The sequence below is a fragment of the Lissotriton helveticus genome, chromosome 12 (assembly GCF_964261635.1).
Source record: "Lissotriton helveticus chromosome 12, aLisHel1.1, whole genome shotgun sequence".
NCBI classification, from domain to species: Eukaryota; Metazoa; Chordata; class Amphibia; order Caudata; family Salamandridae; genus Lissotriton; species Lissotriton helveticus.
In genome coordinates this window covers 744,520,756-744,546,218 of record NC_136073.1, presented here as the reverse complement: position 1 = coordinate 744,546,218, position 25,463 = coordinate 744,520,756, and the positions used below count along the sequence as shown (strand labels likewise).

At 41.6% G+C, this 25,463-nt stretch overlaps 1 protein-coding gene across 1 annotated transcript in view; it reads right to left on the bottom strand.

Annotated features, from left to right (window-relative positions):
- Positions 1 to 25,463, bottom strand: part of LOC144798120 (intelectin-1b-like) — a 113,272-nt gene that overhangs the window by 58,536 nt on the left and 29,273 nt on the right. Inside the window, exons 3-6 of the mRNA XM_078668878.1 lie at positions 8,649 to 8,849; positions 7,414 to 7,460; positions 5,649 to 5,807; positions 5,419 to 5,539 (exon numbers count right to left, since the gene is read on the bottom strand). Coding sequence (XP_078525004.1) covers positions 5,419 to 5,539; positions 5,649 to 5,807; positions 7,414 to 7,460; positions 8,649 to 8,849 — 528 coding nt within the window. The remainder of the gene's footprint in view (positions 1 to 5,418; positions 5,540 to 5,648; positions 5,808 to 7,413; positions 7,461 to 8,648; positions 8,850 to 25,463) is intronic.

The window sequence follows — 25,463 nt, the reverse complement described above, 5'->3', positions numbered from 1 at the left end:
ATGGAGCAGCCTGCCAGTGCTAAGGATTGCCGAAAGAAAACATGAAAGCAGCCCTGGAACCCACTGGAGGGCTATGAACTTTTAAGAAAGATGGGTTAAAAACATTGTGGACATTAAAACCGGACCCGAGTGAAAAGGGTTTTGAATCAGTACTTCTAAGTCCAGCAAGCAGTTTGTAACAGAAAAATCGTGCATTGTGGGTAAAAAACACAAACTATAAAATTGTTTGAAGTACTGCACCGGGTTTTTGCTGTGTCTCCCCATTTCCCCTGAAGAAATTGCATGAGGCAATGAAACGCATTGGGAAGCTTTAAAAATGAACTGGGGCTGTGATCGTGTTTAGTGCAATAATAAAAGGAATGTTTCTTATCCTTGCAGAGTGGCGTTCTCATGATCCGGGGCACTTTTGGATGATTTATATGCGGCAGGCTCCGAGCCGCAGAGAATGCACCGCCTAAAAGCCAGGTCTAACAGGCTGTCAATGGAGCAGCCTGCCAGTGCTAAGGATTGCCGAAAGAAAACATGAAAGCAGCCCTGGAACCCACTGGAGGGCTATGAACTTTTAAGAAAGATGGGTTAAAAACATTGTGGACATTAAAACCGGACCCGAGTGAAAAGGGTTTTGAATCAGTACTTCTAAGTCCAGCAAGCAGTTTGTAACAGAAAAATCGTGCATTGTGGGTAAAAAACACAAACTATAAAATTGTTTGAAGTACTGCACCGGGTTTTTGCTGTGTCTCCCCATTTCCCCTGAAGAAATTGCATGAGGCAATGAAACGCGTTGGGAAGCTTTAAAAATGAACTGGGGCTGTGATCGTGTTTAGTGCAATAATAAAAGGAATGTTTCCTATCCTTGCAGAGTGGCGTTCTCATGATCCGGGGCACTTTTGGATGATTTATATGCGGCAGGCTCCGAGCCGCAGAGAATGCACCGCCTAAAAGCCAGGTCTAACAGGCTGTCAATGGAGCAGCCTGCCAGTGCTAAGGATTGCCGAAAGAAAACATGAAAGCAGCCCTGGAACCCACTGGAGGGCTATGAACTTTTAAGAAAGATGGGTTAAAAACATTGTGGACATTAAAACCGGACCCGAGTGAAAAGGGTTTTGAATCAGTACTTCTAAGTCCAGCAAGCAGTTTGTAACAGAAAAATCGTGCATTGTGGGTAAAAAACACAAACTATAAAATTGTTTGAAGTACTGCACCGGGTTTTTGCTGTGTCTCCCCATTTCCCCTGAAGAAATTGCATGAGGCAATGAAACGCGTTGGGAAGCTTTAAAAATGAACTGGGGCTGTGATCGTGTTTAGTGCAATAATAAAAGGAATGTTTCCTATCCTTGCAGAGTGGCGTTCTCATGTTCCGGGGCACTTTTGGATGATATATATATATATATATATATATATATATATATATATATATATATATATATATATATATATATATACAAACAGTTCGGTGAAGGAAAGACCAGCGCCTACTCGATCACGGCAGGCCACAGCGGGGTTCGCCGACCCCCAACAAATCCACCAACAGTTTATTAATCAGTAAACAACACTCTGAGGCCCATTCTTGCTCCTTAGTGAAGTTTTATTTTGCCAAAATCACCCGACGCGTTTCGCAGCGTATGCTGCTTGTTCACGGGTATGGGTGCCACATTACCTCGATTAAGTTATATTAAAAAATAACACCATGTGACATTCTTTTTCACAACAAGTGAGAACAGTCTTTGATGAATATATTACGCTCATAATGTGGTTAAAATAAATTACAATTTTGTTCTTTTTGAGCAAACCAAAGTATATACAGCGCTGTACAAGTATGAACTAGCTCCATCAAGCTGATCGTTATGTCACGTTCACTAAATCCATAGCCGGACTCCATTTCCCAGTTACATCCACGGGGTAACAATGCCTGTTTAAAACACCTGCATTGTACGAAACATCCCTCCCATGTGGGCACATATTCAATGACATAGGTTCTAATTACACCACTGGGGAAGCTGGGATTCTCATCTAGATTTTTTCTTACCAATCTCTAGAATCCCTGGTCTGGTCGACTGAACCTTATTCCCTGTCATAGAAGCGTAAAGGGAAGATTCGCTATATCATAGTTCAAACAACTTTACAATACAAAACCAAATTAGACTCAAAGCATCACTGACTACGAACTGAAGTTTTGAAGATGTATTACAAAGCCAAAAATAGTTGGATATACCGACATCTCAACAAAAGATTCAAGAAATAGACTGGCACTAATACAAAAGTAATTCTACGCAAGAGTCTCAATCGACTCAAAATACAAACCAAAGTTAATTCAAGCAACATTCGACATAACATTACCGATAATGTTGAAAGTCTGGTCTGCATTTACAAAAAGGAAAGAATCTAGTTAGACTGTCCCTACACTAACTCAAAGGTGACATCCCTACTTAACATACCTCCCAGGTGAGAGAAAAGGTGTCAGCTGTGAAACCTCCTAAGAAGTACACTCACTTTCTAACTAGTAGTCTCAACTACTGAGCTCATTCTAAGATGCTCCTTACTCTGCCTTAAGTTCACAACTATCTACATCTTGCCTTTCCCAAGCCCACTTTCTAACTCCTAGACTGCTGTCTGCTCTCTGCTATCTACTCCGGACTGACTCTCCACCCTCGGGTGCTGTCCCTAATACAAAACCCCAAAAACAGCCGACACGCCCAGAGGTACGCCCATCTGGCAGGAGTAGCTCCACGGAGTTTTCCACTATGGTACCTCTCCATCAAGCGTCTGTTGGAGTGTCCTTGGGTCCCAGGCCTTCTCCGCTGAATGTTGCACTCCCAAATTCCTTGGCAGCATCTCTGCACTCGCACCCACCATCCTAACTTCTAAACAATGGACCTTTCTACCTAACGAGCCTCATGGCCTTGCACCTGCAAGCTAGAATACATGAGACCATCCTTTGCAAACACTCAAAGTTACAATTTAATATTCGCTGAGGACAGCCTTTCCCAGGCGAGAGAAATAATTCCTTTTCGACTAAGGCTAACCAAAGAGAAACACAATTAGGCCTTTACTGGCTTCAGCATGTCCCAGGCCTTTGCACTTTTAAACACATTTCTAACATAACATGACATTACATTTCATCACTTGTACGTTAATCCTGCAACTATATCTTTCATATTAAACTCTATGTTAATCTACTCATTAATATGCACATGTATTATTTCATTAAGGCACATCATTGCTAACGCAACATTTCACATATGATTACATTTCTACGTTATGCAGCATCACATTTTGATTATGGCACAACATTAGTCTCTAAATAATAAACACATCACTACATATTGCACCCAGCCTAAGGTTACACTTCTAACTACATTAGTAAATCCTCTAAATATGTGGGTGCTGACTTCTCGAGATTATGATGCACCCCTACACAATTTCAAAATAACATCGCGCTCTCTCACCGCTCACCGCTCCGTGTGTCAAATTACGAGTAAATCAATATTTTAAACATAATTATTCTGAGCTCATTAAGAAACTCAATATCCCATACTGCTACAGTGGCAGCCACAGAGTCCCGGTTTGTGATGTGACGGTGAGTCCATTAATGGTTCTTAAAACAACATCCCGCCCTTGTGGGCAATTCACACAGCAAAACGTGTACTTTCGAAGTTCAGTGTCGGTTACAGATAATTACAAAACATTGCTTATAAATATAATTGCAATGTATCCAAATAGATAATTCAGTTCATAACAGCAAACCGGTTTAAGGCCTAAGGGAGTACAAATCAGTTGCTTCCCATTGTGTCAGGCAGACACCGGAAGACGGGCGGGTTCAACCACTCTCCACTCACCAATTAGGACCTCCAAGGTCACAACGACGGTTGACCCCACAAACCCATCCTGACGGGGTTGGAATTATCACCGGTCTCTCGTCACTGAGGTTTTTGCGCTATCTTCAGCCATGAAGAGTCACAGACACACTGCCCGCTCGACGAAACACGTGTTGGCTGGTTTTCTTTTATGTTCTCCTTCTAAAGAAGAATGTTTAAAAAAATATATTTCACCTTAAAAGAAACCGTCTAATGGTGTCTACCTTGTCTCCATTGCCGCCTTTACTTTGTGTTTCTTCATACAGACATTTACTTGTATTAACCTTATGTGTGCACAGGACTTTTGTTACTCTATGAAGAGTATGGTGAAGAAGTTGATGATGATGTGAATAAACCATGGACCAAAACCTTCCAGACTACTATAGGTGGGAATTAATATATCAGAATGAATGACATCTCAACAAGTGGTAGAAATTATTTAAACTGAATGTAGAATCAATTCAAGATACTGTGGTATAGCCTGAAACTATAGGAAAACTGGACCAGGAAGCCTCTAAAATAGACAGAGTAGCTGCTTAGAAATTCATTAAAAATTAACGAGTTGGCTGGTGTCAATCCAGAGACAATTATTAACTTTGATTTGGATGGGGGGGAGACAAAAAGAAGACAATACATTATCAACTTCAGACTCTTCACAAGAACATACTGTATTTTCCTTTTTTCTACCATTTAGTAACTGTCCTTTTCTCTTGAGATTGAAAAATCTACCCAAAACTGATAGGTATTTCAGTCCGAATAGATACAAATCCAAAAATATGGTATAACTTGTATATTGTGTTTTGTGTTCTTGGTGAAACGTCCAGTTTGACATGATTTCTTTATTTTAGGAAAAATACAGCATGTCATAATACGTAATATAATGGCTATCTTTTATGATTGTCACCATAATGCAATTACAATCCTGATTTTCTGTTTTTGAAATACCCTTTGTTCTTTTATATAACATGTGCATCTATAACCTTCCTAACAGATTTAGGTGAGTTTATGCAGCAAATGGTTTTGGTTCGCCAAAATATAAACACATCCTGTCATAGAATCAGTGGCTTATCAATAGGGGGTGGAGGGCGATCTGCCCCGGGTGGCACGAGTTTTAGGGCGGTGGCCTCCCCCCTCTCTTACCTGCTGTCTTGGGGCGGGAAATCACAAGCTGCCCACACCCCCGCTCTTTAATCGTCCACCGCAGGGCGGCAAACTGAAGAATCTTACCAGAACCCCTCTCTGCTCTTCCATGCAGCCACTGGGGCAGCAAACTTGGCGGCCACCACAGGCGCCATGGGGCTAGCTACGCCAATTGCATAGAACGGTTAATGTGAACTTTAACATGTACATTTCAGTTCAAATATCTATGACGAGGTTCAAAGAGAGACATCAGAATCTTATTATTGACAATATTGGATGTATAGTAATCTACTTATTTAATTATGAACTTTTTAAAATGCATTGCCTGTGATGATGAAGAGGGTAATGTGAAATGAACTTACCAGTCCTAGTGGCTAGTTTGGTAAATTGAGGGAAGCTTCACATTTAACCAGCAAACTCTTACCTTTAACATTTGGTGGATAAAGTTTTGTGGTGCTCTCAGTATTGCCACAGTCGTACACAACAGGAATTGCTGGGCCATTATCTTTTGGGCAGCTTCCACCGTTATATTTTAATAGATATTTCTAAACAAATAAGCACACATCTGTCTTTAAATAACTTGGAGAGTTTGCAGAAAGAGATAAGTAGTTGTCTAGAGTTCATTCAAATGGCATTTTAAATTATGCCTTTTACCTTGTAAAGGTTCATGAGATTGCCACATTCTAATGCCAAGAATCCAGTCTCTGTGTGGTATCGCAGTATCGATGCATTCCTCCAGCCATGAAGTGGAGTCTCATTTGGTACATGCCAGACTGACAAATTCTTGGCATGAATATCAAAATAGCCAGGGTTCTATTTGGGAAAAAAAGTGAAATACCCAATAAGTAAAGCACAAAGCTTGTCAAATGTTGTATACCTGCCAATGAGCACCAATAGAATGATCGAGCAAGAAGTTATTACTTGCATTTTATCAGTAGAAGCATGTGGAGATATGGGTGGCAAAGTAGTCTTGGCAACTAATCCTTAGCTGCAATAAACATTCTAAGTCACAACCTCAGTCTTTGGTCCTATGCTGCGTAGATGCCTTTTGGAAGGTCTTTAATTTAAATCTCAATTACAGGCTCAAATATACATATGTAGACCTTCAATCACATATAATCTAAATGCACACCATCACACCCCATCAACACATTGTGGTAAAGCTCATACTCTGTTACCTCATTGTGCTTAGATGCCACAAGATTCTATTAACAATTCGAGGGTCTCTGGATGACAAGTCAAACAATAATTATTGCTGGGAGTATGTAGACAATATTGTGGAGTGGTGTTTCATTTTAGGATAATGGTGTATATCCAAAATCACTTTTCACCTCATCATGAGATGATGATAAAGTAATGTTGAGGTGACTCTGAAAGCATCCCTTGATTGCATTGTTCTTGCTGACTTCTTTTCCTATTTCATCACATAGTAATTTCACATTCAGTTGGAAGGGTTGCCTGACATAGTTTGGACTGCCGTATAAGTGATGACTGATGTTGGAGTCACTTGTAGTAAATCTGGTGCACTTTGGAAGTACAATATAGTTAACAACCTGAAGTATGTGTGGTAAGGTATCTTTTTCCAAAAAGAGAGTACCTAGGTTGAGGACACCAGTCCTTGCAATCCCAATTTGGCTGTAACCAGATGCATTGGAACATAAAGTGGTGGTGGGTTATAACAATGATTTCAAAATGGGTAAGAGTTGTAAAAATAATGTATGTTCTCAGTGGATTTTTATAAGAAGATCAAAAGTTTTTTCATGAAAAGTAAATTCAGTAAGAGAGCTACCTTATAGTCCAACCAACCTACTTGCAGCCCTTATTGACCCATCAAGCCTCAAAGTGATCACCACCACCAGTCACGGTGCCCAAACAGGAGTGCTCAGCCATCGTGCTTGTTGACTTTGGAACTTGAATGCAAACATCTGTTATTATCAGCATCCTTTGTTGAATACAATTGCAATGTCTGGAGTAACGAAGATGGTGGAATGGTTCTGCCTCTTTGACCTTTACTTAGCCTATCATTAACTTGAGCTCCACCCATCATCCGGTTATTTCTTGGAATGTGTCACAGCATAAACATGGCACTGCACCTTATCATCTACATTGCCACTCTCTTCCTTAACATCAACGTATATTCACTTTTTATGATTCCGTCACTGATTATTAAAATAAGTTGGTTGAAACACTTAAAGGTATATATCATTGGTGAGCTTTGTAGCTTTTGATTTAAGTGTTAGTCTTCTAAACAGCATGGTGATAAGTTCCACAGGCAATAGTGGGCTTCAAAGAAACACATTACCTAAAACAATCTAATGAATAATCAGCTTGGCCAGTGTGAGTCATTAGAATTTTAATATTACTCCCATGAACTACAGAATTTTCCCAAAGCAGTGCAAAAGTTCCACTAAGAATTTACCTTGTAGGCATCACTGGTTGCTCCTTCAGGGGCCCCAAAGGTGGCATGGTTGTCAGGGTTGTCAGTAGCACAAGAATATAAAATATGCCACTAACCTTTCTCTGGTGACCAGCAGAGACGATGATAGATAAAAGCCCCCCAATTCCCTTGAATGCAACCCCCAGCAGAGGAAAATAGACCTGCTGCGTGAGATTGTGCCCAGGGGAAAAAGGGAATGGGACAAAACAACAAACTAGCGGCAAGGCCTCTGGTCTCTTCAGAGTCTGGGCTTGGAGATTCTATGGCACCCTCTTGGATGTATATCAGCAGAACAGGATGACAATACAACAAGCATGAGGAACTCACCCTATATGTAAACCAGTTCTATAATTTTATATACACCTCTACACCCACTCACCAACAGTTATGGCGCTAAGATGTTTAAGAACAAAGAATAAATGACTCAGAGACTAGTAAGGCACTCTACTAGTCTGGTCCAAGGAACAAGAGACTAGGACGTCTTGCTTTCATTGAGCAGTAACAAGTAATAAGATATTGTTGATAACATAAATCATCTCTATAACTCCACAATGTTCATATGACTCTCAAATACAAGGTGAATGTCTAAGATCCGACGAGGTTCTGTTGCAGACCTCAAGAAAGAAAACAGCACTCCTGTGCGGGGAAAAATTATGTCAATAGGCAAGATTAATCAAGCAGTCTGCCCAAATGTCGCGGTGCAGAATAAACGTTCTCCGGCATAGCAATCAGCAGTTACACTGCATTACAAAACAAAGCAGAAAATCAAGCGGTATCAACGTAAAAGTGGACCTGCACTTCGTTGCGTTACCGCGGCTCAAATAAAACAGGACACACGGGAACTGGGAATCGAAGGAGGCTAACCAGCGCTCCTTCTGAGATACCTGGACACCCGATGGAGTTCGCTCGAGTGTTTCAGGAAGCGATGCAGAACTCAGACTGATGGAAACCACAGGAACGAAGAGGCAATTCTTCCAGCTGAAATCTGGCGGGGAACACCATCCGCCATTCCTCTCCTAGGAACGGATTGTCAAGCACCTTCCGCTTCCGGAGGAGGTGCTATATAGGCCTGCCCTCCAACTCGCTTTGACTCGTCCCACTGCCTTCTGGGAACTGTAGTCTAAGGGACCTTTTCGTACTCTGAGCCCAGGATTTCGCTTAGTAACGTGGCAAAAATCAGCCCGTCGGGCGGCCCCATGATAGGAGATCGCTACAATAGTTCACCCAGTTGCAATTTCCGTCTGGGTTTTTAGAGTTGTTGACTTTCTGGCTGCTCCAGCGATCCCCTAGAGTACATTTTCCAGCTATGTTGTTTTCATGCACGCTGGCCACCAAAGTCCAGCCTCCTCCATTAGTGGTCATATCGCAGAATGTCTGGTACACCATTCCATTTTCAGTGATGAAAGAGTATATTCCATCTATTCATAAACAAAGCCCAAAGTCTATTAGCCGACTGAAAGATGAGCCATATCAGCAGCAGACAAAAACCATAGGCTACTAGCCACCAGTAAAGCTGATCAACTACTATAGATGTTTCTCAAATAATATTAAGCAGACTACACAATCAAGTGTTTACGCTTTTGAAACAGGAGATAGTATTAAATATTTCACTCCTTCTTTGAAGTCATACAGAGATAAACTACCATTACTATTACTACTCCTACTGTGACTATGATTAAAATTTCAACAGATTCATCTACTACATCTAAAGCTTCCAATTACTACATTTCCATAGCGTAGACTACCAGCATAAGGTCTCTAGATGCTATCATACCTGCTACTTTAAGGATAATTATAAGAGCACAGATATGTGTTTTGGGCACAGCCAGAGATGAAAAGAGCCTCCCATCTAACAAAAGCTGGTGCCAAGTTTTGGCGTCATTCCCCCTTGAATTCAATTTTGGTGGTGCTATATCCATCGAATCAGCTCTTCACACACAATAAGATTCTATTATAGGAATTGATTAGCTAAAATGAAGCAACACAAAATATACAATAATGGTAGGTCCTATCAATCTACAAGTAAAATTATATGCTAAAGTTGTACAGCACTCAAAAACCTTACTTACTATTTGCCTTTCAGCAAATCCGATTAGATACCAACATGCAAGATACATTTAAAGATGAGTGGTTCTGGATCGGTGCTGAAGCAAGGACCACATTGTTTGTAGCAAACTACCACCCCACATAACTCATAAATGCAAACTGAAAGTAAATCTTAGCTGACTGATTTGCCTTCATCAGGAAGTCAGTTATCCCCTAAGATGAGTTAGTAATTGACTGGGGTAGATGGCCTTCAGAAATAACCTGTAGGAACTGAGTGGACTCTCATGCAGTAATTGAGGAGTTCAAAAAGGTGTACCGTGTTTTGATTTCTCTCCCTTGATGTTGAGATGTTTTCAAAATCTAAGTAAGATCTAAGCAGTTTGCCCTAATCACAAGGAAACTTGGATCTGGGAAGGTCTCAAAGGGATGCACTTCCATAATCTAACCGGGGAATGACTTGAGCTATGACCGCTGATCTGAAGTCGTCGTGAGGGAGGAATGGTTTTAATATTGTTAAAATGTTAATTTGGTAGTTCGCTCCTTAGTGGTGGTACTGATGTGCACCTGCATGTTCAGGTTCTTGTCAACTATTATTCCCAGGGATCTCGGGGCATCAATATTGTGTTGTGAGCAGTTAGATGATGATCTATAAAGCAATATTAGGCAAGTAATTGGGTGGAACGATTAGGAGGAATTCTGTTTTGATGGCATTAAGTTGGAGGTGGTTGCGGGTTAGCCAGTTTTGGGTTTCTAGTAGAGATGTGTTGAGGGACCTAATATCTTCAGGGGAAGAGATTTTAAAGTACAATTGGGTGTCATCCACAAACATGTGGTAATGAGTGTTAGAGGGATTTCAGCTAGAGGCTCCATGAAAAGGTTGAAGAGGTTAGGTGAAAGAGTGCATCCTTGTGTAACCCCTAACATGACTGGTGTGGCAGTGGACAGGGGCTGGTTAACCTTTATTCTTTGAGTTCTGTTGTGGAAAAATACGTGAACCAGTTTAGTGTGGGTTCAGAGAGGCCCATCTTCCATTCAAGTAAGTCTAGGAGACTGAAATATTTAACAGTATAAATGGCGGATGATAAATGTAGGATTATTAGAAAGCAGGATTATTTCTGATCCAATATTTTGAGCAAGTCAGCCACTAAGTGCATGAAAGTCGATTCAGTGCTGGGGCCAGGGGCGGTGCGCCGTTATGGGCGTTTGGTCTCTGTCACCTATGATTCCAGCCTCCCCCTCCCCTGGCTGAAGCTTCTATAAAATTAAATAATGTTGCATTTAAGTCATTACGCTTGTACCATCCAGCACGCATACTGTCACTTGACATCTGCCTGCAAAAACATTTGCTGGACTGACGAATTCACAGCCCTGTGGTCTGTGAGGTCATCAGCTCAGCAAGGCTATAAACCTAACAAGCAATCTCCACCCCCTGATGTCATTCTGGTGAAGTAAGCCCCGGGTGCTTCTGGCTCACACTCAATAGTGCCGGGCTTCATGCCAATCAAGGAGTGGAGAGCACTGTGGCCCCACCCTTTCCTAACTCCTCCCAGGGTTGGCTAGAGTCAGTAAATCGTCACTGACCTCAACTCACTGACAAGTTATGAAAGGGTGGAGTGGAGGCCATAGTCAGGAAGCTGATAAATCTAGTCTGCACAGCAGATGAAGCATTTTAAAGATAAACTGCGCAGCCTCGAAGTATCAGCTTTCTGCACTGCTTTTAGTCAGAGAAGTCAAACAGGGCCGGCTTTAGCGCTGGTGGCGCCTGGTGCGAGAATCTTTTTGGGTGACCCCACACCCCATGACCGCCTCCTCGATTCTCTCACTACCACCAGGCATAAGTGCCCCTCATCTCTCCTATCATAAGTTATTGCTCAACAAGCGGACCTCTTCCATGAGGTCGGCGACCCTCCACAGGTCAGCGCCCAGTGCTGCAGCACCAGTCGCACTGCCATAAAGCCGGCCCTGACATCAAATGCGTCCTCGCTGCAGCAGAAGATTTCTAGAGATTCCGAGTGCACTGTGGTGGGTGATCGTCTCACCAAAGCAGTCTGGTTGCAGCTTTTTGCCCATGCAATTCTCCCCCTGTTTGCCTCTCCCGTTGGAGCCACAACGAGCAGAGCAGCAGATGAGAAAAAAATTAAACAAAAAAGTAAGCGATGCCGCCAGTCTACACTATCTCTTTCAGCCATCATTACAATAAAAGTTACTGTGAGAGCACTGTGAGGCAAACCTGTTCGACTAAGGGGGCCCGATTCACAGAATGAATTTAAGACTAAATCCTAAACTTACTACTATTTGGTATTCAAAGAATGCACTTACTACTTTCGGGATTCACAGAGTGAACTTACTACATTCGGGATTCACAGAATAAACTTACTACTTTCGGTATTCACAGAATTGATTTAAGACTGCTAACTCTAAGTCTGAACTCGGGCCGGAAATTCAGGCCCAGAGGCGGAGCTTCCGGCTTGGGGGCGGAGCTTCCGGCCCGGAGGCGGAGCTTCCAGCCCGGAGGTGGGGATTTTAGCCATGGCTGAAATCTCCACCTCTGGGCCGCAAGCTCCGACTCTGGGCCGCAAGCTCCGCCTCCGGGTCCGGAAGCTCCGCCCCCAAGCCGGAAGCTCCGCCTTCGGGCCGGAAGCTCCGCCTCAGGGCCGGAAGCTCCGGCCCGAGTTCGGACTTAGAGTTAGTAGTCTTAAATCAATTCTGTGAATACCGAAAGTAGTAAGTTTATTCTGTGAATCCCGAAAGTAGTAAGTGCATTCTGTGAATACCAAATAGTAGTAAGTTTAGGATTTAGTCTTAAGTTCATTCTGTGAATCGGGCCCATAGTTTTTTGTCAATAAAGTGGAAGTAAATACAGTATATGGGTCACTCTCCGGAAAAGTATTGAAATGCCTCACCGCACTGCGGGGCATATTAGCAAGAACCTCGTTAGAATTATCGCTGTTTTAGCGGCACGAGCCTGCCACTAAAAGGGCGATAATGGGCTTGCTACAATGCGTTATAGAATTCCAATAGCAGCCCAGGTTAGACGTCCTGCACATCTAACCTGGGCTTCTATTGGAATTCTATAACGCATATTAGCAAGTCCATTATCGCCGTTTTAGCGGCAGTTTCCTGCCTCTAAAACGGCGATAATTTTAACGAGGATCTTGCTAATATGCCCCCAAATTCCTTTAGTTTCACACACAAAGTTCCTGACGACCTTGGTGCAGACTATGAATAAATATCTAAATATGAGAACGTTTCACTGTTTTGTTTATAACAAATAAAACATTTTATTATTCATTCTATTGTAATATACTCTGCTGCAGGGAAGTTGGGGTGAGGCACCAGAAAATGATAGTAGGGTCAGGGAAGAATAACTTGCCAGCTTCTGCCAGGTCTTTCCCATATTCTTGGTAAATAAACAACTGTTCTTGAATGGTTAGTATAGAACATGCCTGGTTTTGGCTGAAAGGGACAGGGCGAAGGGGACTTCTCTACTGTTAAACAAAGGTAGAGGCAATCAGAAAGTTTGCCTGTTACAAGAAATAAATGTAATTGTGTGCAAATGGTTAGTTACCAATTCTATAAGCTGTTTGGGTCTGGAGCCAGTATATGCCTTGATTTGATTACGTCATTTAAGTCTGAATTGTGGAGTGTGTCACTCTTATAAAAGTTATTCCCCAAAGAATTGCACTAGGTGCAATCTAATTGCATTTTATTATTAAAATATATGTTTTAAAAGCACTTTGATCTCAAATGCAAATTTTTTTGCACATTTTAGCAGGTTACCATTGTAATAAATGTTATGACTTGCATAATTGCAGTGCAGTTGCTGTAAGGGGTCATGTCACTATATCCCAATGCACCAACCAGGTCTATGACTCTCTGGTTATGCGCAGGCATCTGCAGTGATCGCATTGACTTAATGCATGTGAACGAGTGCATTTCAAATTGATTACTTTAATTTGGGTGAAAAGTCAAGAAAATAGTGGTAGAATAGTTTGCTATTAGCCGCATCTCTATCCCCACCAACATTGTACCCAGGAAAACTATACTTTTTTATGAAATTCAACCGCTGGACTTTAACAGATTCAGCAGAACCTCAACTGTCCGGGACCTCTTCTAGCCTTGGGTCTCTTAAAGTTCAGTAGTAGTAAAGTTTAGACCGTCACATGTCAAGCAACCCCCTACTGCATGAATAACTCTTCTCCAACCCCACAGGCTTTTCAGCAGCACTGGTCTATCAGATTTTGTTTTGACAGCCTGAGTGCTCTTTATAGTTTGACTTCTTAGCTCAGACATTATATCGCCAAGCAGCTTGAGCATACCAGGATGAGGAGCTTTATGGCAAGAGAGTTTAGTTTTTTTAGGCTGTGGATGGTAGTGTTAACACCCCCCTGGTATTTCTGCTCTATATTATGGTGCTTGCAATACTGTGTTCCATAAAATATCAAGGACTCATAAATGTACAACAAAAAGAATAAGAATATTTGAAAACCTAACAAAAGACAAGTATAAAGCGCTTTGAGTATTTTTGAACCAGGAAGCAAGAGAAATCTTGCTAAAAATCATGAAAGTATTTCAAATGTTTCCTGTCACTTCATACATCTGCAGTTCTGTGGTATTTTCACAAAGCCTAAGTCACATTATTTGGGCTGTATCTTCAGTATGCATGTCAGTCAGGCTCAATCGTAAGTCAAACTCAACTACAACATTTACGCCCACCACTTAAAAAAGTCACCAGCCACCACTGGCTGTGGCCTCGGTGGAAGTCAGATTGGAAATGGTAAAAAAGTAAGCGATGCCGCCAGTCTACACTATCTCTTTCAGCCATCATTACAATAAAAGTTACTGTGAGAGCACTGTGAGGCAAACCTGTTCGACTAATGGGGTCCGATTCACAGAATGAATTTAAGACTAAATCCTAAACTTACTACTATTTGGTATTCAAAGAATGCACTTACTACTTTCGGGATTCACAGAGTGAACTTACTACATTCGGGATTCACAGAATAAACTTACTACTTTCGGTATTCACAGAATTGATTTAAGACTACTAACTCTAAGTCCGAACTCGGGCCGGAAATTCCGGCCCAGAGGCGGAGCTTCCGGCTTGGGGGCGGAGCTTCCGGCCCGGAGGCGGAGCTTCCAGCCCGGAGGTGGGGATTTTAGCCATGGCTGAAATCTCCACCTCTGGGCCGCAAGCTCCGACTCCGGGCCGCAAGCTCCGCCTCCGGGTCGGAAGCTCCGCCCCCAAGCCGGAAGCTCCGCCTCCGGGCCGGAAGCTCCGGCCCGAGTTCGGACTTAGAGTTAGTAGTCTTAAATCAATTCTGTGAATACCGAAAGTAGTAAGTTTATTCTGTGAATCCCAAAAGTAGTAAGTTCACTCTGTGAATCCCGAAAGTAGTAAGTGCATTCTGTGAATACCAAATAGTAGTAAGTTTAGGATTTAGTCTTGAGTTCATTCTGTGAATCGGGCCCATAGTTTTTTGTCAATAAAGTGGAAGTAAATACAGTATATGGGTCACTCTCCGGAAAAGTATTGAAATGCCTCACCGCACTGCGGGGCATATTAGCAAGAACCTCGTTAGAATTATCGCTGTTTTAGCGGCACGAGCCTGCCACTAAAACGGCGATAATGGGCTTGCTAATATGCGTTATAGAATTCCAATAGCAGCCCAAGTTAGACGTCCTGCACATCTAACCTGGGCTTCTATTGGAATTCTATAACGCATATTAGCAAGTCCATTATCGCCGTTTTAGCGGCAGTTTCCTGCCGCTAAAACGGTGATAATTATAACGAGGATCTTGCTAATTAGCCCCCAAATTCCTTTAGTTTCACACACAAAGTTCCTGACGACCTTGGTGCAGACTATGAATAAATATCTAAATATGAGAACGTTTCACTGTTTTGTTTATAACAAATAAAACATTTTATTATTCATTGTATTGTAAAATACTCTGCTGCAGGGAAGTTGGGGTGAGGCACCAGAAAATGATAGTAGGGTCAGGGAAGAATAACTTGCCAGCTTCTGCCAGGTCTTTCCCATATTCTTGGTAAATAAACAACTGTTCTTGAATGGTTAGTATAGAACATGCCTGTCTTTGGCTGAAAGGGACAGGGCGAAGGGGACTTCTCTACTGTTAAACAAAGGTAGAGGCAATCAGAAAGTCTGCCTGCTACAAGAAATAAATGTAATTGTGTGCAAATGGTTAGTTACCAATTCTATAAGCTGTTTGGGTCTGGAGCCAGTATATGCCTTGATTTGATTACGTCATTTAAGTCTGAATTGTGGAGTGTGTCACTCTTATAAAAGTTATTCCCCAAAGAATTGCACTAGGTGCAATCTAATTGCATTTTATTATTAAAATATATGTTTTAAAAGCACTTTGATCTCAAATGCTAATTTTTTTGCACATTTTAGCAGGTTACCATTGTAATAAATGTTATGACTTGCATAATTGCAGTGCAGTTGCTGTCAGGAGTCATGTCACTATATCCCAATGCACCAACCAGGTCTATGACTCTCTGGTTATGCGCAGGCATCTGCAGTGATCGCATTGACTTAATGCATGTGAATGAGTGCATTTCAAATTGATTACTTTAATTTGGGTGAAAAGTCAAGAAAATAGTGGTAGAATAGTTTGCTATTAGCCGCATCTCTATCCCCACCAACATTGTACCCAGGAAAACTATACTTTTTTATGAAATTCAACCGCTGGACTTTAACAGATTCAGCAGAACCTCAACTGTCCGGGACCTCTTCTAGCCTTGGGTCTCTTAAAGTTCAGTAGTAGTAAAGTTTAGACCGTCACATGTCAAGCAACCCCCTACTGCATGAATAACTCTTCTCCAACCCCACAGGCTTTTCAGCAGCACTGGTCTATCAGATTTTGTTTTGACAGCCTGAGTGCTCTTTATAGTTTGACTTCTTAGCTCAGACATTATATCGCCAAGCAGCTTGAGCATACCAGGATGAGGAGCTTTATGGCAAGAGAGTTTAGTTTTTTTAGGCTGTGGATGGTAGTGTTAACACCCCCCTGGTATTTCTGCTCTATATTATGGTGCTTGCAATACTGTGTTCCATAAAATATCAAGGACTCATAAATGTACAACAAAAAGAATAAGAATATTTGAAAACCTAACAAAAGACAAGTATAAAGCGCTTTGAGTATTTTTGAACCAGGAAGCAAGAGAAATCTTGCTAAAAATCATGAAAGTATTTCAAATGTTTCCTGTCACTTCATACATCTGCAGTTCTGTGGTATTTTCACAAAGCCTAAGTCACATTATTTGGGCTGTATCTTCAGTATGCATGTCAGTCAGGCTCAATCGTAAGTCAAACTCAACTACAACATTTACGCCCACCACTTAAAAAAGTCACCAGCCACCACTGGCTGTGGCCTCGGTGGAAGTCAGATTGGAAATGGTAAAAAAGTAAGCGATGCCGCCAGTCTACACTATCTCTTTCAGCCATCATTACAATAAAAGTTACTGTGAGAGCACTGTGAGGCAAACCTGTTCGACTAATGGGGTCCGATTCACAGAATGAATTTAAGACTAAATCCTAAACTTACTACTATTTGGTATTCAAAGAATGCACTTACTACTTTCGGGATTCACAGAGTGAACTTACTACATTCGGGATTCACAGAATAAACTTACTACTTTCGGTATTCACAGAATTGATTTAAGACTACTAACTCTAAGTCCGAACTCGGGCCGGAAATTCCGGCCCAGAGGCGGAGCTTCCGGCTTGGGGGCGGAGCTTCCGGCCCGGAGGCGGAGCTTCCAGCCCGGAGGTGGGGATTTTAGCCATGGCTGAAATCTCCACCTCTGGGCCGCAAGCTCCGACTCCGGGCCGCAAGCTCCGCCTCCGGGTCGGAAGCTCCGCCCCCAAGCCGGAAGCTCCGCCTCCGGGCCGGAAGCTCCGGCCCGAGTTCGGACTTAGAGTTAGTAGTCTTAAATCAATTCTGTGAATACCGAAAGTAGTAAGTTTATTCTGTGAATCCCAAAAGTAGTAAGTTCACTCTGTGAATCCCGAAAGTAGTAAGTGCATTCTGTGAATACCAAATAGTAGTAAGTTTAGGATTTAGTCTTGAGTTCATTCTGTGAATCGGGCCCATAGTTTTTTGTCAATAAAGTGGAAGTAAATACAGTATATGGGTCACTCTCCGGAAAAGTATTGAAATGCCTCACCGCACTGCGGGGCATATTAGCAAGAACCTCGTTAGAATTATCGCTGTTTTAGCGGCACGAGCCTGCCACTAAAACGGCGATAATGGGCTTGCTAATATGCGTTATAGAATTCCAATAGCAGCCCAAGTTAGACGTCCTGCACATCTAACCTGGGCTTCTATTGGAATTCTATAACGCATATTAGCAAGTCCATTATCGCCGTTTTAGCGGCAGTTTCCTGCCGCTAAAACGGTGATAATTATAACGAGGATCTTGCTAATTAGCCCCCAAATTCCTTTAGTTTCACACACAAAGTTCCTGACGACCTTGGTGCAGACTATGAATAAATATCTAAATATGAGAACGTTTCACTGTTTTGTTTATAACAAATAAAACATTTTATTATTCATTGTATTGTAAAATACTCTGCTGCAGGGAAGTTGGGGTGAGGCACCAGAAAATGATAGTAGGGTCAGGGAAGAATAACTTGCCAGCTTCTGCCAGGTCTTTCCCATATTCTTGGTAAATAAACAACTGTTCTTGAATGGTTAGTATAGAACATGCCTGTCTTTGGCTGAAAGGGACAGGGCGAAGGGGACTTCTCTACTGTTAAACAAAGGTAGAGGCAATCAGAAAGTCTGCCTGCTACAAGAAATAAATGTAATTGTGTGCAAATGGTTAGTTACCAATTCTATAAGCTGTTTGGGTCTGGAGCCAGTATATGCCTTGATTTGATTACGTCATTTAAGTCTGAATTGTGGAGTGTGTCACTCTTATAAAAGTTATTCCCCAAAGAATTGCACTAGGTGCAATCTAATTGCATTTTATTATTAAAATATATGTTTTAAAAGCACTTTGATCTCAAATGCTAATTTTTTTGCACATTTTAGCAGGTTACCATTGTAATAAATGTTATGACTTGCATAATTGCAGTGCAGTTGCTGTCAGGAGTCATGTCACTATATCCCAATGCACCAACCAGGTCTATGACTCTCTGGTTATGCGCAGGCATCTGCAGTGATCGCATTGACTTAATGCATGTGAATGAGTGCATTTCAAATTGATTACTTTAATTTGGGTGAAAAGTCAAGAAAATAGTGGTAGAATAGTTTGCTATTAGCCGCATCTCTATCCCCACCAACATTGTACCCAGGAAAACTATACTTTTTTATGAAATTCAACCGCTGGACTTTAACAGATTCAGCAGAACCTCAACTGTCCGGGACCTCTTCTAGCCTTGGGTCTCTTAAAGTTCAGTAGTAGTAAAGTTTAGACCGTCACATGTCAAGCAACCCCCTACTGCATGAATAACTCTTCTCCAACCCCACAGGCTTTTCAGCAGCACTGGTCTATCAGATTTTGTTTTGACAGCCTGAGTGCTCTTTATAGTTTGACTTCTTAGCTCAGACATTATATCGCCAAGCAGCTTGAGCATACCAGGATGAGGAGCTTTATGGCAAGAGAGTTTAGTTTTTTTAGGCTGTGGATGGTAGTGTTAACACCCCCCTGGTATTTCTGCTCTATATTATGGTGCTTGCAATACTGTGTTCCATAAAATATCAAGGACTCATAAATGTACAACAAAAAGAATAAGAATATTTGAAAACCTAACAAAAGACAAGTATAAAGCGCTTTGAGTATTTTTGAACCAGGAAGCAAGAGAAATCTTGCTAAAAATCATGAAAGTATTTCAAATGTTTCCTGTCACTTCATACATCTGCAGTTCTGTGGTATTTTCACAAAGCCTAAGTCACATTATTTGGGCTGTATCTTCAGTATGCATGTCAGTCAGGCTCAATCGTAAGTCAAACTCAACTACAACATTTACGCCCACCACTTAAAAAAGTCACCAGCCACCACTGGCTGTGGCCTCGGTGGAAGTCAGATTGGAAATGGTAAAAAAGTAAGCGATGCCGCCAGTCTACACTATCTCTTTCAGCCATCATTACAATAAAAGTTACTGTGAGAGCACTGTGAGGCAAACCTGTTCGACTAATGGGGTCCGATTCACAGAATGAATTTAAGACTAAATCCTAAACTTACTACTATTTGGTATTCAAAGAATGCACTTACTACTTTCGGGATTCACAGAGTGAACTTACTACATTCGGGATTCACAGAATAAACTTACTACTTTCGGTATTCACAGAATTGATTTAAGACTACTAACTCTAAGTCCGAACTCGGGCCGGAAATTCCGGCCCAGAGGCGGAGCTTCCGGCTTGGGGGCGGAGCTTCCGGCCCGGAGGCGGAGCTTCCAGCCCGGAGGTGGGGATTTTAGCCATGGCTGAAATCTCCACCTCTGGGCCGCAAGCTCCGACTCCGGGCCGCAAGCTCCGCCTCCGGGTCGGAAGCTCCGCCCCCAAGCCGGAAGCTCCGCCTCCGGGCCGGAAGCTCCGGCCCGAGTTCGGACTTAGAGTTAGTAGTCTTAAATCAATTCTGTGAATACCGAAAGTAGTAAGTTTATTCTGTGAATCCCAAAAGTAGTAAGTTCACTCTGTGAATCCCGAAAGTAGTAAGTGCATTCTGTGAATACCAAATAGTAGTAAGTTTAGGATTTAGTCTTGAGTTCATTCTGTGAATCGGGCCCATAGTTTTTTGTCAATAAAGTGGAAGTAAATACAGTATATGGGTCACTCTCCGGAAAAGTATTGAAATGCCTCACCGCACTGCGGGGCATATTAGCAAGAACCTCGTTAGAATTATCGCTGTTTTAGCGGCACGAGCCTGCCACTAAAACGGCGATAATGGGCTTGCTAATATGCGTTATAGAATTCCAATAGCAGCCCAAGTTAGACGTCCTGCACATCTAACCTGGGCTTCTATTGGAATTCTATAACGCATATTAGCAAGTCCATTATCGCCGTTTTAGCGGCAGTTTCCTGCCGCTAAAACGGTGATAATTATAACGAGGATCTTGCTAATTAGCCCCCAAATTCCTTTAGTTTCACACACAAAGTTCCTGACGACCTTGGTGCAGACTATGAATAAATATCTAAATATGAGAACGTTTCACTGTTTTGTTTATAACAAATAAAACATTTTATTATTCATTGTATTGTAAAATACTCTGCTGCAGGGAAGTTGGGGTGAGGCACCAGAAAATGATAGTAGGGTCAGGGAAGAATAACTTGCCAGCTTCTGCCAGGTCTTTCCCATATTCTTGGTAAATAAACAACTGTTCTTGAATGGTTAGTATAGAACATGCCTGTCTTTGGCTGAAAGGGACAGGGCGAAGGGGACTTCTCTACTGTTAAACAAAGGTAGAGGCAATCAGAAAGTCTGCCTGCTACAAGAAATAAATGTAATTGTGTGCAAATGGTTAGTTACCAATTCTATAAGCTGTTTGGGTCTGGAGCCAGTATATGCCTTGATTTGATTACGTCATTTAAGTCTGAATTGTGGAGTGTGTCACTCTTATAAAAGTTATTCCCCAAAGAATTGCACTAGGTGCAATCTAATTGCATTTTATTATTAAAATATATGTTTTAAAAGCACTTTGATCTCAAATGCTAATTTTTTTGCACATTTTAGCAGGTTACCATTGTAATAAATGTTATGACTTGCATAATTGCAGTGCAGTTGCTGTCAGGAGTCATGTCACTATATCCCAATGCACCAACCAGGTCTATGACTCTCTGGTTATGCGCAGGCATCTGCAGTGATCGCATTGACTTAATGCATGTGAATGAGTGCATTTCAAATTGATTACTTTAATTTGGGTGAAAAGTCAAGAAAATAGTGGTAGAATAGTTTGCTATTAGCCGCATCTCTATCCCCACCAACATTGTACCCAGGAAAACTATACTTTTTTATGAAATTCAACCGCTGGACTTTAACAGATTCAGCAGAACCTCAACTGTCCGGGACCTCTTCTAGCCTTGGGTCTCTTAAAGTTCAGTAGTAGTAAAGTTTAGACCGTCACATGTCAAGCAACCCCCCACTGCATGACTAACTCTTCTCCAACCCCACAGGCTTTTCAGCAGCACTGGTCTATCAGATTTTGTTTTGACAGCCTGAGTGCTCTTTATAGTTTGACTTCTTAGCTCAGACATTATATCGCCAAGCAGCTTGAGCATACCAGGATGAGGAGCTTTATGGCAAGAGAGTTTAGTTTTTTTAGGCTGTGGATGGTAGTGTTAACACACCCCTGGTATTTCTGCTCCATATTATGGTGCTTGCAATACTGTGTTCCATAAAATATCAAGGACTCATAAATGTACAACAAAAAGAATAAGAATATTTGAAAACCTAACAAAAGACAAGTATAAAGCTCTTTGAGTATTTTTGAACCAGGAAGCAAGAGAAATCTTGCTAAAAATCATGAAAGTATTTCAAATGTTTCCTGTCACTTCATACATCTGCAGTTCTGTGGTATTTTCACAAAGCCTAAGTCACATTATTTGGGCTGTATCTTCAGTATGCATGTCAGTCAGGCTCAATCGTAAGTCAAACTCAACTACAACATTTACGTCCACCACTTAAAAAAGTCACTGGCTGTGGCCTCGGTGGAAGTCAGATTGGAAATGGTAAAAAACTTGGAAATGTTCAATATGGTTGCAAGTTTGGATCTGAATGCATTTTTCAAAGAGTTTATCTAAAGTTGGAACATTGGAACTAGGGCTGAAATTGTTGGGTCAGAGTGATCTGCAGTAGGTTTTAGTGATCTGCAGTAGGTTTTTTCAGAATAGGGGTTACCTGTCCTACTTTTAGGCAGTCCGGGATAGTGCATTTGTGAAATGAGGAATTTACTGTCTAGATCCAAAGTGGGAGTAAGGAGAATTTGATCGCCCTGAAGATATGCGATATTAACGGATCCTTTAAGTGGTTTGAGGGTATAAGCACAGGCAGGATTTGTGAATGTCATTTTCACTGAGAGTTTTTCATTTATTCCAGGAGGCGATGTTTTTGGGGTGTGCTATTAGGGACCAGGTGGCTCAGCTATTCCCGAGGGAGGGAGGGTGACTGGAGGTATAGCCCGAAAGAGTTCCCTTGCTGCCCGCATGTCCTTTTCAATTGTTTCCATCTTTCCAAGGAAGAAGGCCAATTCCTCATAGTTTGGCAGTGGATTGGACCCAATTCTTGCTTGGTTTGGCTGATTATTCAATTGTTGTTTGACCAGTTCAGAGAGTTCTTTAAGTTGGTTTTTGGCTAGGTCAAGCTGGGTTTTAAAGACATTTGCTTTCCAACTTCTGATGTGTTCTTTATAAGTGTTCTTGACTGATCTTAGACGTTTTAGGTGTTTGATGGACGGTGAAAATCTCCATGTTTGTTCAGCTAGTCTTAGCTGATGTCTTTCTGCATTTAGGCTGTCATTGAACCACGGTTTTGAATATTTGGTGGATATTCTTTTTAGCTGTGAGGGTGCAATTGAGCCTAGCATGTTCAGTATGGAAGTATTGTAGTGATCTGTAAAGACTTGGACGTCTATCATGTCAGCCTAGGTAGGCAGGATGCTGAGGAAAGTCAGATCATGCAGGTTTATATTTTGCAAGCTTCTTTTCCAAAGATTTTTTTTAGTTGAGTAATTTTTTTACTTAGGATATTTGTGATAAGGAAGGTGATACGATAATGATCTATCTAGTCGAAAGTGACTATAGATTCGAGTTGGATGTTAGCAACCTTTGCAGTGATGATATTCAAAGTTGCACCCTTGTTATGTGTAGGCCTGTCGCACAATTGGGTCAGGACGAAGTCAACAAGAAATATTTTAAGGCAGTTCACTGTAGAGTCGTTTAGGTCATTCCAATGTAGGTTAAAGTCTCCCAGGAAGATCTGTATACCTTGCTGACCAGTGTGGGTTGTGATGGTTTTCATGTTTTGCTCAATGAATAGAAGGGTGTCTCCCCGGTGGGTGGTAGATCACATGAAGCTTACATATGGGACTATTATTTATGGCAATGCCAATGCACAGATTTTTGCATGAGTATAGGGAAACAGCTTGTGACAGTTTCACTATATGATTGTTATGCTATGCGACAATGAGAAAAAATATGCGACTCGACAAATAGGCTATTTACATGGCCCAATATGTTTTTGCATGCGCAAACCGGTTAGCAAACCCATTTGCCCATGCAAAAATGGATCGTACATCTGGCTCAAGGAGGCCTTTGTACTAGAAATTGGAGAAGAGCTGTATTACACCAAAATTGGTAACGCCGCGCTCACTTGCGTCATGTAGCAAGGGTGCCTGCACTTCAGGGGTGCATGTTTATGCGCAAGAAGGGACACCTTCTCCCACATAAACAATATTTACAGGTGATTTTCTGTTTCTATGTGTGATGCAGAAACAGCTTCTTTGATGGAACTTGTGTTCTTGATGGTAGCAAAGATTTCATCCAAAACTAGTTGCTATTAGAGGATTGGATGAGGATATTCCCTTTGTTATATAGCGATATGGTTGTGTTTGCTCTGCAGAAGGGAGTATGGGCGCTACCGAGAGTCTTTGAGCATGAGGAGTTATCTTGGAGATGGTGACCCGGATCATGGAGAGTAGGGCTTTCTTTCCTTGCGCTCGTCTATTTGGGTAGAAGATAAGGCCATTAATTAAAGCTACCTTTTTTGAATAGGAGTAAGTGTCAGAGATTAATGTTTCAGGGTAAGATTGGAGGAGTCTGTGTTTAAAGTTCTTTGAGGCATTTTTAGTTACGTTGTGCGGATACTTAATTTTAAAGGCATTACGTCCGACCGGCTCTAGGTAGCTGTCAAGTGCACTGGGGAGTTAAGAGCCATGTTGGGAGGAGCAACTAGTGTCCAAGTGGGAGAAAGGAGTTAATCGGGGGGGTCCAGAAAAGAGTTTGCTTGCAACCCCAATGAACTAGGCTAGTCAACTTGAGGACTTATCAGGAAGTTTAAAACCCAGTAGATATGACCAGCGATAGTACAAAGGCCAGGGAAATATTAGGCCTGAAGGGTGGGGAAAAATGGAAGAGCAGGGGCAAAAGGTCATACCATGGGATATTATGGGTTAAGAAATTGAAAGTAAGTGTGAGTACATCCAAGAAAAAGCAATAGTACAAGATGGCTGCTTCTGTAGTCTCTGGGGTGGGCAGACAGAAGCTGGAGTCTAAAGTCCTATTTTCCTTTATATGGGAACTCAGAGCAGGTAGTCCATTGTCTGTTTTAATGAAGTCCTGCTTTCCTATCTATGAGAAGGATGAGACAGCAGTAATTACATAAGCAAGAGGAGCTAGTTAGTAGTTCTGTTAGTTTTAATAGATACATTAATATTTCAAAAGACAAATATTCATTTTGAGTCTTTGAATGATATATTTCCGCTCACTGTCAAAAGTTGTACTTAAATAAAGTATTCCATGTTGCCCTATGGAGCTAACGTTTTACAATGGCGATAAATGAAATAACAGTTTTACCCTCACTAGGGCATATAAAACATATTTTATAATGTCCCTGCTCATGGTCACAAAGTACCCTACCCCATGGGGCATCTAGGGGTAACAGATATGTGAAAATAAGGTAGTTTGAGACTTTGAAAGTACCTTTAATCACAAGGTTGAATTTGCATATAATTTAAATGTAAAGGCAGCCTGAAAAGCAGGGCTGTCTTTTAAATGACTGCAAGCAACACAGTAGTGCACATATAAGTGCTTAAGTACATTAAGTCTATGGGGCCTCTAAATCTACATGCCTTATTATATACTAGGAACTTACAGTTAGGCTGTTAGTACCAATTTTAATTAAACCTAATAACATTTATACCTTTTAATCAGAGCACAGGCCCTGGATCTGGTTAGCAGAGCCGAGGGTGCAATCACAGTCATGAAACCGGCATCCAGTAGTCAAAATGGGGGCAAAAAGT